Here is a 13,134-nt window from a genome sequence, read left to right as displayed (position 1 = left end):
AGCTAGTAGTGCGCATGAAATGTAACAGACAAAACCAACCGTGTGAAAGAAATATTGTTAATGCAAACAAGTGTTCCAAAATTGTTTGTGTTCGATTATGAGAAAACATGATCGATTGCTTAGTCGTTTAGTCATTGCGACCAATATTCGATTATTTCAATTAATCAGACCACCACTACTACAAACCTATGTACAAGTTATGTAAGGATAACTGTTAGCAGTCATTTAACAATGCATATGCAGGGTTTTACCTTGACTCACAAACATGGGGGTCCCGGAACTAATAGTTTTAGGGGTCCTTGCAGGCAATACGAGGGTCATGTGAAGTAATGGGGTAGACAACTCTACATTTTGATAATTTCTTTAGAGGCTGGAATGAATAATTGATCATATGGATCGGTGGATGAAATGATGCACGTAACGTCATAGATATGTTGTCGGTACAATGAATAACATTGTGTGTCCCTCTGACACAATGAATTATTTTCTGTGTCTGTTCTCTACATTTCTGCGTATTGGATAAAACCCTGTATATATTACCTAAATGGCATGATCTAATATGAGAGTTTATGTGTGAGGTTATACTGGTATATGTACACAGGATCTAAATTCATTGAGGGGCAGAAGGCTTAATGACTTGTACTTAATTTGTTGTAGATCCTGCTGATCATGAAATATGTCTCTTCTGCATGGAACATACTAAGTATCCAACACTAGTTAATGCTAATGAAATGTTGAAAGTATTGTGACAAAAATTTCACAGCAGTCTGTGAAAATTCATGCTCTGGACAGACCAAACCAGTGACTGGCATACTGTGGTGAGAAAAGATATAATACATGAGTCAGGACAAACCAAATTGTGACTTTGACAAAACCCATCAAAATAGATAACGAAATCAGAGATTGATGAGGTGGAGTTTGTCTTTGAAATATTTAATTAAATGTAATTTCAAACAAAATAATAACAAAATTAAGTGCATGTTTGAAGCATGAAAAGTCCACGTCCCAAACCTAAGCAAAGACATGACCCTCAGCCCTATGTGATGAAAATACTACAACTACATTGCAAAGTTAACTCACTGACATGTGAAGTAATGAAACGAGGGTGATTTGAAGCTCTTATTCTAAAGCTTGACTGGCAACTTATCTACTAGTCCAGTGCCTACGTGATGCCCATTGGTTAACAGTGACGTTTCTGCTGATTCCCAGATTCAACAACGAAGCATATGACCCTAAACCTTTCAGCTGTGATGAATGCTGGACATGTTCAGAATAATTACAGATCCATTGTCAGTGTGTTACATATGAAGGCTTATCTCTGACTATATTTAAGCCATGGTAGTAGGAAAAATGTTTGTTACCATTAACTGCTCTAATAGTAAAGGACTTGGGAAATAACACAATAGCTGTTAGAGTGACTTTTCGTTGTATTATTGATGCGATGTTGCCAAAAATGACGGAATGATACCTTGCTTTCTGGCTTAAAAATAACTAGGATAATAGTTTGTCATGGCATATTTTCTCACTACCTTCCATCATTGCTGCTTATTTTTCAGTGGATGACTGGAAAAATATTGCTACTTAAAACAATCACTACAGTATGTGCTTCTTTCAGAAATGCCTGTATTTGGATGAGGGTTCGACAGGAAACTGCTTTAGCTTGATCTGATCTCTACAGGTCACTTGTGGTGGCAGTTAAATTTGAACCAGCACAGCAGCTACAGGGTGGAGCATCACTCATAGCATTTCAAATGGACAGTTACCAGCAACCATGGACAGCAACCATGTGAACTCGCCATGAAGGTTCTTTAGTTCCTGAGAGTTTAATGATGCTTATGTTGACCTAAACACCTTAGTGACCTAGGTCCTAAAGTCACTGGGGTTAGTTAACAAATTCACATGGATATTGGTATCAAGCCTGATACTTTCAAAGTAGATAGGATGTAACATAAGCAGGTATTACACATTCCTAACAAGAAGCAAAATACTATGTAAACCTCACAGTTCAGCTTTATTACATATAAATATATGCATACTTACTAGTAACCAACTAGTTTGCAATTAGGCATCCTCAGAGACATTCTATGGGTTGAAAAGGTACACCTTGATATTACAGGCACACATATATATACATAATATTGTAATAATAAATTCAACTTCGTCATTTCACAAATATCACAATAATTTCATTATCACAGGATGATGTAAACGTGATGGTGTAAACATGACCTGCATCAATGTTTGTACTGAAAATTAAGAGAATTCTGAAAAGAAACACACTTGTGTTCCAGTGTTTGATGTCTTTAAGGGGTGTGGCTTTTGTTTTCTTGTACAACCTCCACAATGACGGTGGCAAAGTCCACAATTTCATCTTTCACAATTTTCGTAATGAGAGACAGATTCTCTAAAATCTGAAAAATTGAACAGAAGGTCCAACACTGAACATATATAATATTTTCATGAAGTAATTTTAACTACATGCTATGACAAAATCTTTATCCATGTCTAGAAATACAAACTGACATTGTCACTGAAAATGTTAAGTCACCGTCTATGAAGCATTTGATTTTTACCCATTCATTAGCTTATGGTTGGGTAAAGATCATTTATAATGAGGTCATTGCCTAAACATTGTTCAAAAGAACTGTAACTAAAAACATTCCATTTCTACACTCTGAAAGTTTTGCAAAAAAAAATATGACATGTCCTTTTCAGAGTTCTGATAGCATCACATGTTTAATGTGTTCATATTTTCAGCCGGGAATTTCATGGGACGTACTTTAGGGGCACTTGTCCTCATTAATACTATTTACCCAGGATACGGAGTGTTTACTGTAGGTAAGTACTATACTTTGGTAGGTATCATGCTTTTGATAGACCTTAGTATAAAGACATTGCCATTTCAATGTACAGCAAGAGCTAAATAAACATGTGTGCCACTACAACAATAGCGGCAGCACAAAATAGATGTATCTTAAAAGTTGTTTCATTACATCTATGAAACAGTTGGGTCTGGCATGGTATCAGTGTCATCTGTTCCAGTGCAGTGGGAACAAGGACAACAAGGACAAGTCAGGGATGGTTTGATCCCTGGTACTCACCGTGTCCGTGGTTGACATGTCCATGATGAACGCAGAGGCTGTGATCACTGCCGTCCCCAGCAGCAACATGTCACTCACCATCTCACATACTCTGGGGGACACAAAAATGTTTATGCATGATCCTGTTATAAATATTCTAACCCAAACATGTGCAAACGGTTTTAAATTAAAGCAGAATTCAAAGAGATATTTGTTTCAAGAGACATTTTATAAATCACTCTGGTGTCAAGAATGAAAACATACTATACTATTGTGTTTTAGGGTAATAGCTATATACAACATATATAACGTGTGTCCATTTCACGCATTTTTGTTTGGGGCTATCATAAGCAGTTCATTATATCCATCAGTTCATTGTAAGTGTGTTATTTTTAAACATAGTTTACTGTACATTACTATGTGTTTTATTCATATGTGGAAGGATTATTTTCTTTATTATGCTCTAAACAGGGCAACTACAAAAGCCTGTAATGTTAACACATTACCTCAAGTCTGACTGAAGCAAATCCTGTGACAGATATTGATTTGTCCCCTGATTCTAGAATGGATAAATACCATTAATTTGGGATGTACCATCCAACTATCTTGAGCTCGATTATCTTCAACTTATTGATCCTACTAGTGGATCCTCACTCTGACTTGCATGACTAAGATAAAGAAGTTTCCTATTTCTGCTGTTTTACATGGAAAAGTACAGTGAAGAACTGTGAAACATAGAGCCACAAGCCTCTGTAGCTCACCTGACTGAATATTGGCATTACAATCTTCAAAATCAGATCAGGATATTTTACCACCATAACTAGTGTCATGAATGCTGTGTGACAACTTATCATTGAGGCTGTATGTCTCCTTACACAGTGTGTGTGTGTGTGTGTGTGTCAAAACGTATTTTCAGTTTAAAATCATAAAATTTCATTGCACCTTGCAAGTTGTTCTCATATCTAATTATGAAAATAATCAATGAGATATTTCATTATAAATCCCTGCTAGTCCTTGTAATAAGCAATGACTTTTGAGGGTCTAATCTAATCTTACCTGTTTTGTAGCTGTGTTGTCTCTGCAGAGCAAGCAGTTTTGTACAGCTTGTCATAGATTTCTGTCCTCTTTAAGTTGAACAGATACAGAAGTTTGATGGCAGTTGAATGATACAACTTTACATCAGTTGTTTTGTCATTGTGCCCTGAAAGGGAAACACTCATAAACAATAAGTGTCAAGTACTGCAGTGACAGAACTACCAGGACAACACACACATAGCTAAATCCTGATAAGCTGCACGTTTCTACTACTCCTTTTATTACCTATTTGAAGTTTGTCAAGGACTAGAGAACTAGCGCCAATTTCTACACCTAATAATGACAATAATATGAACCTACTAAAAATGAGATAATAATAATTAAAGAACAAGAAAGAAAACTTGAATACTACCCTAATTTTTCATTTATACTAAATCTTGGGATGTTTAGCTTTAACTGATATAAATATTCAAAGTATGTATGTTCAAACTGTGCTGGTTTTACTGTGATCTGTCCTGGTCAATGGGGGTGTCACTAGGATCTGCCCAGGTGAATGTAGTGTCACTGTGAGCTGTCCTGGTGAATGGGGTGTCACTAGGATCTGCCCAGGTGAATGTAGTGTCACTGTGAGCTGTCCTGGGCAATGAAGAGTCACTGGGATATGTCCTGGTGAATGGAGAGTAAATGGGATCAGTCCTGGGCAATGAAGAGTCACTGTGAGCTGTCCTGGGCAATGAAGAGTCACTGGGATATGTCCTGGTGAATGGAGAGTCACTGGGATCAGTCCTGGGCAATGAAGAGTCACTGTGAGCTGTCCTGGGCAATGAAGAGTCACTGGGATATGTCCTGGTGAATGGAGAGTCACTGGGATCTGTCCTGGTGAATGGAGAGTCACTGGGATCTGTACTGGTCAATGGAGAGTCACTGGGATCTGTCCTGGTCAATGGGGTGTCACTTGGGTCTGTCCTGGTGAATGGAGCGTCACTTGGGTCTGTCCTGGTGAATGTGGTGTCACATGGATCTGTCCTGGTGAATGTAGTGTCACACGGATCTGTCCTGGTGAATGTGGTGTCACATGGATCTGTCCTGGTGAATGGAGCGTCACTGGGATATTTCCTGTTGAATGTGGTGTCGCATTGATCTGTCCTGGTGAATGGAGAGTAACACGGATCTGGTCTGGTCAATGGAGTGTCACTTGGGTCTGTCCTGGTCAATGGAGCGTTACACGGATCTGTCCTGGTGAATGGAGAGTCATTGGGATCTGTACTGGTCAATGGAGAGTCACTGGGATCTGTCCTGGTCAATGGGGTGTCACTTGGGTCTGTCCTGGTGAATGGAGCGTCACTTGGGTCTGTCCTGGTGAATGTGGTGTCACATGGATCTGTCCTGGTGAATGTAGTGTCACACGGATCTGTCCTGGTGAATGTGGTGTCACATGGATCTGTCCTGGTGAATGGAGCGTCACTGGGATCAGTCCTGTTGAATGTGGTGTCGCATGGATCTGTCCTGGTCAATGGAGTGTCACCGGATCTGGTCTGGTCAATGGAGTGTCACTTGGGTCTGTCCTGGTCAATGGAGCGTTACACAGATCTGTCCTGGTGAATGGAGAGTCACTGGGATCTGTCCTTGTCAATGGAGCGTCACTTTGGTCTGTCCTGGCCAATGGAGAGTCTTTGGTGAATGTAGTGTGGAGTGTCACTGGGATCTGTCCTGGTGAATGGAGCGTCACTTGGGTCTGTCCTGGTCAATGGAGAGTCACTGGGATCTGTCCTGGTGAATGGGGTGTCACTTGGATCTGTCCTGGCCAATGGAGAGTCACTGGGATCTGTCCTGGTGAATGTAGTGTCACACAGCTCTGTCCTGGTGAATGGACAGTCACTGGTATCTGTATTGGTTAATGGGGTTTTACTGGGATCTGTCCTGGTTAATGTGCTTTTACTGGGATGCTATCCTGGTCAATGGGTTTCACTTCATCTGTGTATCAGGCACCTATTATTTCCAGGAGAGTCTCTACATACTGCAAAGGTGAAAGAACTGCAAGCTTGAATTCGAGAGTTTTCAGAATGCGTAGTTCTGACTGGAGAATACTGCCTGCAGTGTAGTTATGACCAAGCTCACACAGGAATCTACGTGCTCTGTTGACTGATATTATCTGAAATAAAAGGGATGTAGTTTAATACCTGATGTAATCAAAACATAAGCTTTTACTTAACAGAAACAGCAGAAAAGAACAATCTGTTTACCTTGTGGAAGCAGGTTTAATACACAGGCTACATTACATTGGCAAGACTGAGTTGCATGTCTTTAGGACAAAACAGTGTGTTTTTTGACTGATTTGCAAACCTTGGACCACACAAAAACTTCACTGACCCCCTTGAGTCTGGTGTTACATAACCACTAGTCAATATATAATTAATAACTGTATTTGAGCCAAAGAAAGTTTCTTCAAAATCTTAAAAAGACTTTTGTTCTCATTTCTTCCAAGGTTAATGTACTTTCACAGGTAAGTACGCTATTATTTCTTGTGTCGACTGAATACAGGTAATCTGTATCTGTGTGTATCCGAAGCAATCAAAGCTTGACAAGCACCAGATTAGTTCATATCACCTCAAATACCATAAATCATATATTGTCAAAAAATACAGACAATTATAAATTTTTAATCAGAAGTCCAGAAGCTAATTCAAGTAATTCTTGCACTTTTTAAAATGAAAATGAGAACTTCAAAGCGGTAAACATCTTTTTACAAAGTAAATTGCAGCTATCAATCATTTTAAACAAATTAGAGTTTCTAAATGAAGTAATAAAGAGATGTTATTATATTTAAGTATTACACCAAGTAATGGTTCTACAAGCATTATTCATAATGCTGCTGCTCAGAAAATTACTGAAAACCAATTCAAATTAGTAGTAACATGACAATATATTACACAGCCTTTTAATCTTTTTAATTTTAGTCTATGATTATCGACTGCATCGCTTACTCTAACTCAAAAGATGCCAATAACAGTGTTCTGATACAGGATCACTCAAGTTGAACTGTGAACAATAATTTCAGAAGAAACCATGAGTGTCTGGTTGGTGCAACTTGGCACCTGTTTTAACAAATTATTATTCTGTGAATTGGTCATGGTTTTTAAATGATCTGTTGTGAATGGGTATCCAGTAGTATGAGATGGTTTTGTGTCTGGTAACCTTCATGTAGCTTATGGCCACCATGGGTTGTAAGCTCTCTACTGAACAGAACAGAAAACCAAGTGCACATTGATCCATAAAACAGGGTAACGGCAGCTTATGAAATAAGCCAAAAAGCCAACCAGACATCCGGGCTGGTAACTTCAAAATGTTAACAGCCCAAAATGGATTTAACCAGACCAGACAATCTAAAGAAAATAACTTAATTTTTCGTTACAACGAAAAATTTAATGAACCCAAGACATGTAATTACTCTGCGCATCGACAGGTGTCTCTTCTTTAGTGATTATATAAGTCAACGCAGTGCTTTGAGCTTGCGATACGACTGTTCAATGTTCAAACAGCAATTGGCAAGTCTAAACGTAACGCTCAATTTGAAAAATAGTTTTTGAGATATTGTGAATTTACTCAGATGTATGGAACATATCATCTAAAATTTTTACCAGACCATCGGGTTGGCTAAATGTAAATTTAGACCATCCGTCAGAAATGTAGCCCGTCTCGTGCGGTCAGACAGGCCTTATTTCATTCACTGGTAATGGTGTTATCAGTGGATGGCAGATTGTGCATTTCAAATTACTTATTAATATTAAGGCATCAACAAAAATATTTCATTCTTTTAACCACACAAAACACAATACCCTGTGGTGTGATGTGAGTTTGCTTGCAATCTGACAACAAGAGGTAATCCTCAGAGCCTGCTGCTTGATGATCCTCTGTAAGATCTTGTCCCAGTCCGACCTCTTGGTCTGGCTGTCTGAGGTTAGGACATGATTATACAGCTCCTCAATGTGTCTCGTCATGAATCTGGTCACACAAACATTTAACAACATGGAGTTCTCCAGGTGTCACCTGCAGGAATTCTGCAAGTTTGACTTTGAACAGACTATGGTAGAGCTTGACTTACACACATAGTCAAGTTTAAAAGCTTTACATTCAAACTTTAGAATATTTCAAGGAGCTCCAAGTGATTCTCATTTCCTGTATGAAATAGAAACAAGGCTGCTGTAACTAATCTAACACAAACATAGAAGATTTTTATCAATAGACATTTTAAGGTATTTGAACTTAGATGCTTTTTGTTTTTATTCCCTAAAAACTACACAAACACACATGCATGCACAGTCACCAAAAATATATATGACCTGTCACTAAAGGAGGACTGGAATGAATTAATTATCTGTGTGTGATATGCCGAATAGTGGTAACTGTTGCGTATAAGAACATTCAGATCCTGTGCTTTCTGGAGATAAGAGCATGAACTATTTTTCTACATTATTTTGAACTAGAAAGTTTTTTTACTCGTAAAAACAGATGTCTCCCCCTTCCCCCAATTTCAGCATTGAGACCTCAAACAATTGAGTTGATTCCTTCAATTTCAAAATCTCTACCTTCAAAAAGACTAAGTCCAAACTTGTTGCCATTGAAACAGAAAAAAATAAAATTGAAAGAAAAGTTCAAACTCCCAAAATATGATACATGATATGGAGAGGCAGTATAGCAAATTTGGTGAAGATGGGCCAATTAGTTTCAGAATTTTGCTCCGGAAACGAACTTTATCCTTCAAAATGAAAAAGTTCAAATTGTTTCCATGAAAACAGAAAAAAATAAAATTAAAAAAAAACAACCTCAAACCCCCAAAAGGCACATCTACATGATATGGAGGGTAGTATAGCAAATTTGGTGAAGATGGGTCAATTAGTTTCAGAACTTTACCCTTCACAAAGGCAAAGTCCAAATTATTGACATGAAAACAGAAAAAAATAAAATTGAAAAAACCCTCAAATCCCCATTAGGCACATTTACATGATATAGAGAGGCAGTATACCAAATTTGGTGAAGATTGTCCAAGTAGTTTTAGAGTTATGTTCCGGAAACAATGGGAATGCCCACGCCGACGGAAACTCAACCAAAACCAATCTGTCTCCCAACCCTTCGGGGGAGAAATAAATACAGCCAGGACAAAGCAAGTGAAAGTTTACAGGATGTGTTATGCTCTCTCAGAAAGGTAATAACTGTGGACACATATATACTTAGATTCAGTGCCATAATTGCAAACCTCAAAGGTATTTCAAAATTAGCACAGTATGGTTGTAGTATAGTATAACTGACACCGTTCACCTGTCTAGTGTTTGCCTTATTTTACTTTAATAACAAATAAACATTGGTATGAAGATGAATCTCTTTCCAAACACATACAGCACTTGAGAAATTATTCTAAATAGTATGAATAATTTATTTTAGAAATAGTATAAGCTTCTAAACTGAGAATTATTTCTTTGATACTTCAGAATTCTCTGTTCCCTTTTATTTGCAAAACAGGACTTCACACCTTTGATTATTTGTTTTGCTGTAAGAACTCACCTGTTGAATATTTCCACTGCTAAAAGCTTTACTTGAGCTGACATTTTCAACCTGTCACATGTCTTGTAGATCAAATCAACATGTTTGAAACTCTTAAAGCAATCCTGCAACAAACATCAGCATGCTTGACTTATAAATAAATGGGTAGAAATCATAATATTTCCACTTGAGTTATCCTTCTTGTCATATAATGTAGGGGAACAAGTCAAACTCTCAGCATTATCACAATAAAAAGAATCACAATTATTACAATTAGTAATTTACGGAGATAGCTGCTTGTGTGTTAATACTTCCAAAAACGAACTAAGCCATTCTGGCAATGAGAAATGTACTCAGAGAAACAAATAAAGGATCAGAGGAACATTCAAGCGTTCCTTTAATATTTTCCACTTTTCATCAGCAGCTTTGAATAGCGCTGTGGTGATGAAAACTGGAAAATAATAAAGGAAAGCTTGCATTTTCCTGTGATCCTTTATTTGTTTCTTTCAGTATATTATTTAAAGTAATGAAAACATTTGTAATGTATGCTTTTTAAAGAAATGTCAATCTTGTCAGCAATAAACATCACTGAGTTTTGATCATATGGTGAGAATCAGGGTAATGATCTGAGAGTGAGGGTGTTTACTGTGATCATGTAATAATAGTTTGAATAGTGCATATTTATAATATGCACATATCCATGCTCATAAGCATGCTCTTGGAGCTACATTATAATACATACATACATAATATATATTAAGGCTGTAACGATTCACTCTCATATTCGGTGAATCGAACCGTAGCCCTTCATGAATTCAATTCGTTATTTGTGGTCACCAGAACCGAATATTAACGAATATTTACGATTTTTTATAAGGGAGCATGTTTTACTTGAACCCTTGTGTACTTTTGGAAAGTGAGATTTCCAAGGATTGAATATGTAAAAGCCTTGCAGTAGCGCACATCATGTTAGCTTTCCAAGGCCGCACATGGTACTGTCAACTATAACTATTACATACCAAATTTGAATGTCATGAGATCACTGGTTATTGCTGTGACAAATCAAAACTGTCAACATGGGCGTTCCATATTGTGCATCAATCACTTAACTACAATATTGTATTCGTGAATAATTATTCGTATTCGTAACCCAATATTCATGATACGTAATAATTAAGAAAGGCTATTGATGATGATATTGAACAAAGAGGCAAGTTTTGAGATTTGACTTAAACAAGTCCAGAGATTCAGAGTGTTTCAGGTCAATGGGGAGAGAGTTCGGTACAGAGCAAAGCCCTTCCATAATATACTACAGAGTAGATTTGTATTTCACAAATACCTTTGTGCTGCCCTTGAGTCTGTCTGAGTTAATGGCACTAAGATCAAGAAGCCATTGTCCCAGGAGTTCTGGTGTGACACCACTTTCCTTGTGGTTGAAGAAGGGCTCCTGGGGGGTTCCAAATATTCCAAGATCATTCTGAAACAGTTCTTATATTTTCTATTATTTCAGTTCCATATGAAATGGGAAAACATTCTTAACTTCACAGAATGTCCTATGCTACCACTAAACATGCACATGAAGATCCAGGTCAGAATTGGTCTTCAGAAATCCATGATTGTTGTAGGAGGCAACTAACTGGATGGGGCGGCCAGACTCACCGACTTGGTGGATGCATATCATCGTATCCCATTTGCATAGATCAATGCTCAGGATGTCAATCACTGGATTGTTTGGTCCGGATTTGATAGTTTACAAATTGCCATCATATAGTTATAAAATTGCAAGTAACATATTACAGGTATACTGCATACAAGTAATACTATTATGCAGTATTCCGGGTGGCATGACATACAATGATATGCTAGTATTGCATATATGTTAGCCTAACTGTTTCTAGCAGAGAGATTTATTTCTTCAGGGCTGTATACCACATCATTGATAGGAAATGTCCTAGGGTGCAACCCTTAGATCAGGTATGACATTTGCTTTTGTATACAGAGCAGGATTAACTCCAGATAATGTGTAATATGTCTTATTTATAATGACTGTTCAAATATTCATGAGTTTAATATCCAAATTGATAAATAATAAATCCAACAGTTTATCAGTATTATTACCAATCTGTGCTTTCATATTACTATATATAGAGATCATGTTGAATATTTGAAAGAAGTCTTTGTGCAAAGAAGTACATTGTAAATAAAAACATTACTCATGCCCAAGTACAGAATGACTTGTACGGATCTTCACATTCATGCTCTATTTAATAAATCCCATATTCTACCACAAGTATGTATTTGCTTGTCTTTGATAAGACTAAAGTAAATCTGTAACACTGTTAAACTAGAAGAAATAGCAACAGAATTATTAATATTTCAATAAAACATGTCAATCCATTTCTGTTGGAACAATTAAACAAGGGATGGATTAATACTTTACCTGAACAATAACAATACAATACAATACAACAGCCTTCAGCTGATGGTTAAAATAAAAACATCATTTACATTTTTCATTAGAAACTTTCTATTTTTGTCCTTATTTGGCATGTTTGACCTCACTTAACATGAAAACAACAATTAAAGGACTTATCAGCATCAAACATAATTACAATAACTGACAAGTTTCTAATACTGGTTTTGGACTTGTGGACTAATATCTGCAATGGGAATGGCTACATACTCCTGGGCAAATTAAAAATGTAAATACTAAGGCATCTGTTGGAGAAATATACACTGTATTGACACTTCTCATCCTCATCAGGACCTTCACTACCTGTGGTTTGCATGCCATGTTTTTGTACGGGCTTCATCCAAATGGCATTTCAAGGTGATAATTTTCCAAATGTTCTGTAACAGAAAACTTGATAAATAAATCAGTCTGAGATAAAACATTTCTTTTCAAAGAATACCAGTATCAGAAATAAAGTATCATTTGTGTCCTTGAGGTTCTTCTGAACATTAATTTTGACATGTAGATCTATAAAATTCAGCAAAGATAACTGCACAGTCTTTGAGTGATGATGGGATCCACATGTAACCTATATTATACAAGTCCTGGACTCTTAAAACAATTATTTGCTCAAAGAATATGTGACCATATCTTCTATGCAATCTTTATTATTATATTAAGAAATACACAGACTTTCTAAATAAACTTTTCTCTCTACTGCAGTACAGGTAAGTTAAGCAGTTAGACTGATTTGGCTGAAAGTCAAATAAAATACTGCAAGACTAGACTGGAAAAGTCGATTAAAAAAATAATTTAATCTTAAGTTTAATCTCTATTTATATATTCTTAGTAAGAAAGTGTAGATGTATTTTGCACATTCTCCATAAAACAAAAGATGAGCTGCTTCACCAGCTGTTTGCAAGGCCCTCTGAACTTGTGTAATTTCGCAACTGTAAAACAGAAATATAGATAGTTAGCATGTTCAGAGTATTCAGGACAAAAGTGTTTATCATGCGTAATAATATCTAA

The 13,134-nt window shown here is 36.9% G+C and overlaps 1 protein-coding gene across 2 annotated transcripts in view; it reads right to left on the bottom strand.

Moving 5' to 3' along the window:
* Positions 1-13,057, bottom strand: part of LOC124273377 (cyclin N-terminal domain-containing protein 1-like) — a 45,128-nt gene extending 32,071 nt beyond the window's left edge. Inside the window, exons 1-9 of one of the 2 annotated variants that reach the window (XM_046708628.1) lie at positions 13,015-13,057; positions 12,430-12,503; positions 10,993-11,130; positions 9,675-9,778; positions 7,952-8,117; positions 6,105-6,267; positions 4,137-4,281; positions 3,102-3,192; positions 1,993-2,411 (exon numbers count right to left, since the gene is read on the bottom strand). In XM_046708628.1, coding sequence (XP_046564584.1) covers positions 2,304-2,411; positions 3,102-3,192; positions 4,137-4,281; positions 6,105-6,267; positions 7,952-8,117; positions 9,675-9,778; positions 10,993-11,130; positions 12,430-12,447 — 933 coding nt within the window. In that variant the 5' untranslated portion in view covers positions 12,448-12,503; positions 13,015-13,057 and the 3' untranslated portion in view covers positions 1,993-2,303. Of the gene's footprint in view, positions 1-1,992; positions 2,412-3,101; positions 3,193-4,136; positions 4,282-6,104; positions 6,268-7,951; positions 8,118-9,674; positions 9,779-10,992; positions 11,131-12,429; positions 12,504-13,014 lie in introns of those variants that run through there. The other variant, XM_046708629.1, reaches the window with a different exon arrangement.
* Positions 13,058-13,134: the final 77 nt, after the last annotated feature.

This window comes from Haliotis rubra, unplaced genomic scaffold, assembly GCF_003918875.1.
Source record: "Haliotis rubra isolate DU_JTF1 unplaced genomic scaffold, ASM391887v1 Scf18, whole genome shotgun sequence".
In the NCBI taxonomy this organism is placed as follows: domain Eukaryota; kingdom Metazoa; phylum Mollusca; class Gastropoda; order Lepetellida; family Haliotidae; genus Haliotis; species Haliotis rubra.
The sequence above is the reverse complement of the archived record's forward strand: the minus strand, read 5'-3'. Positions and strand labels throughout refer to the sequence as shown.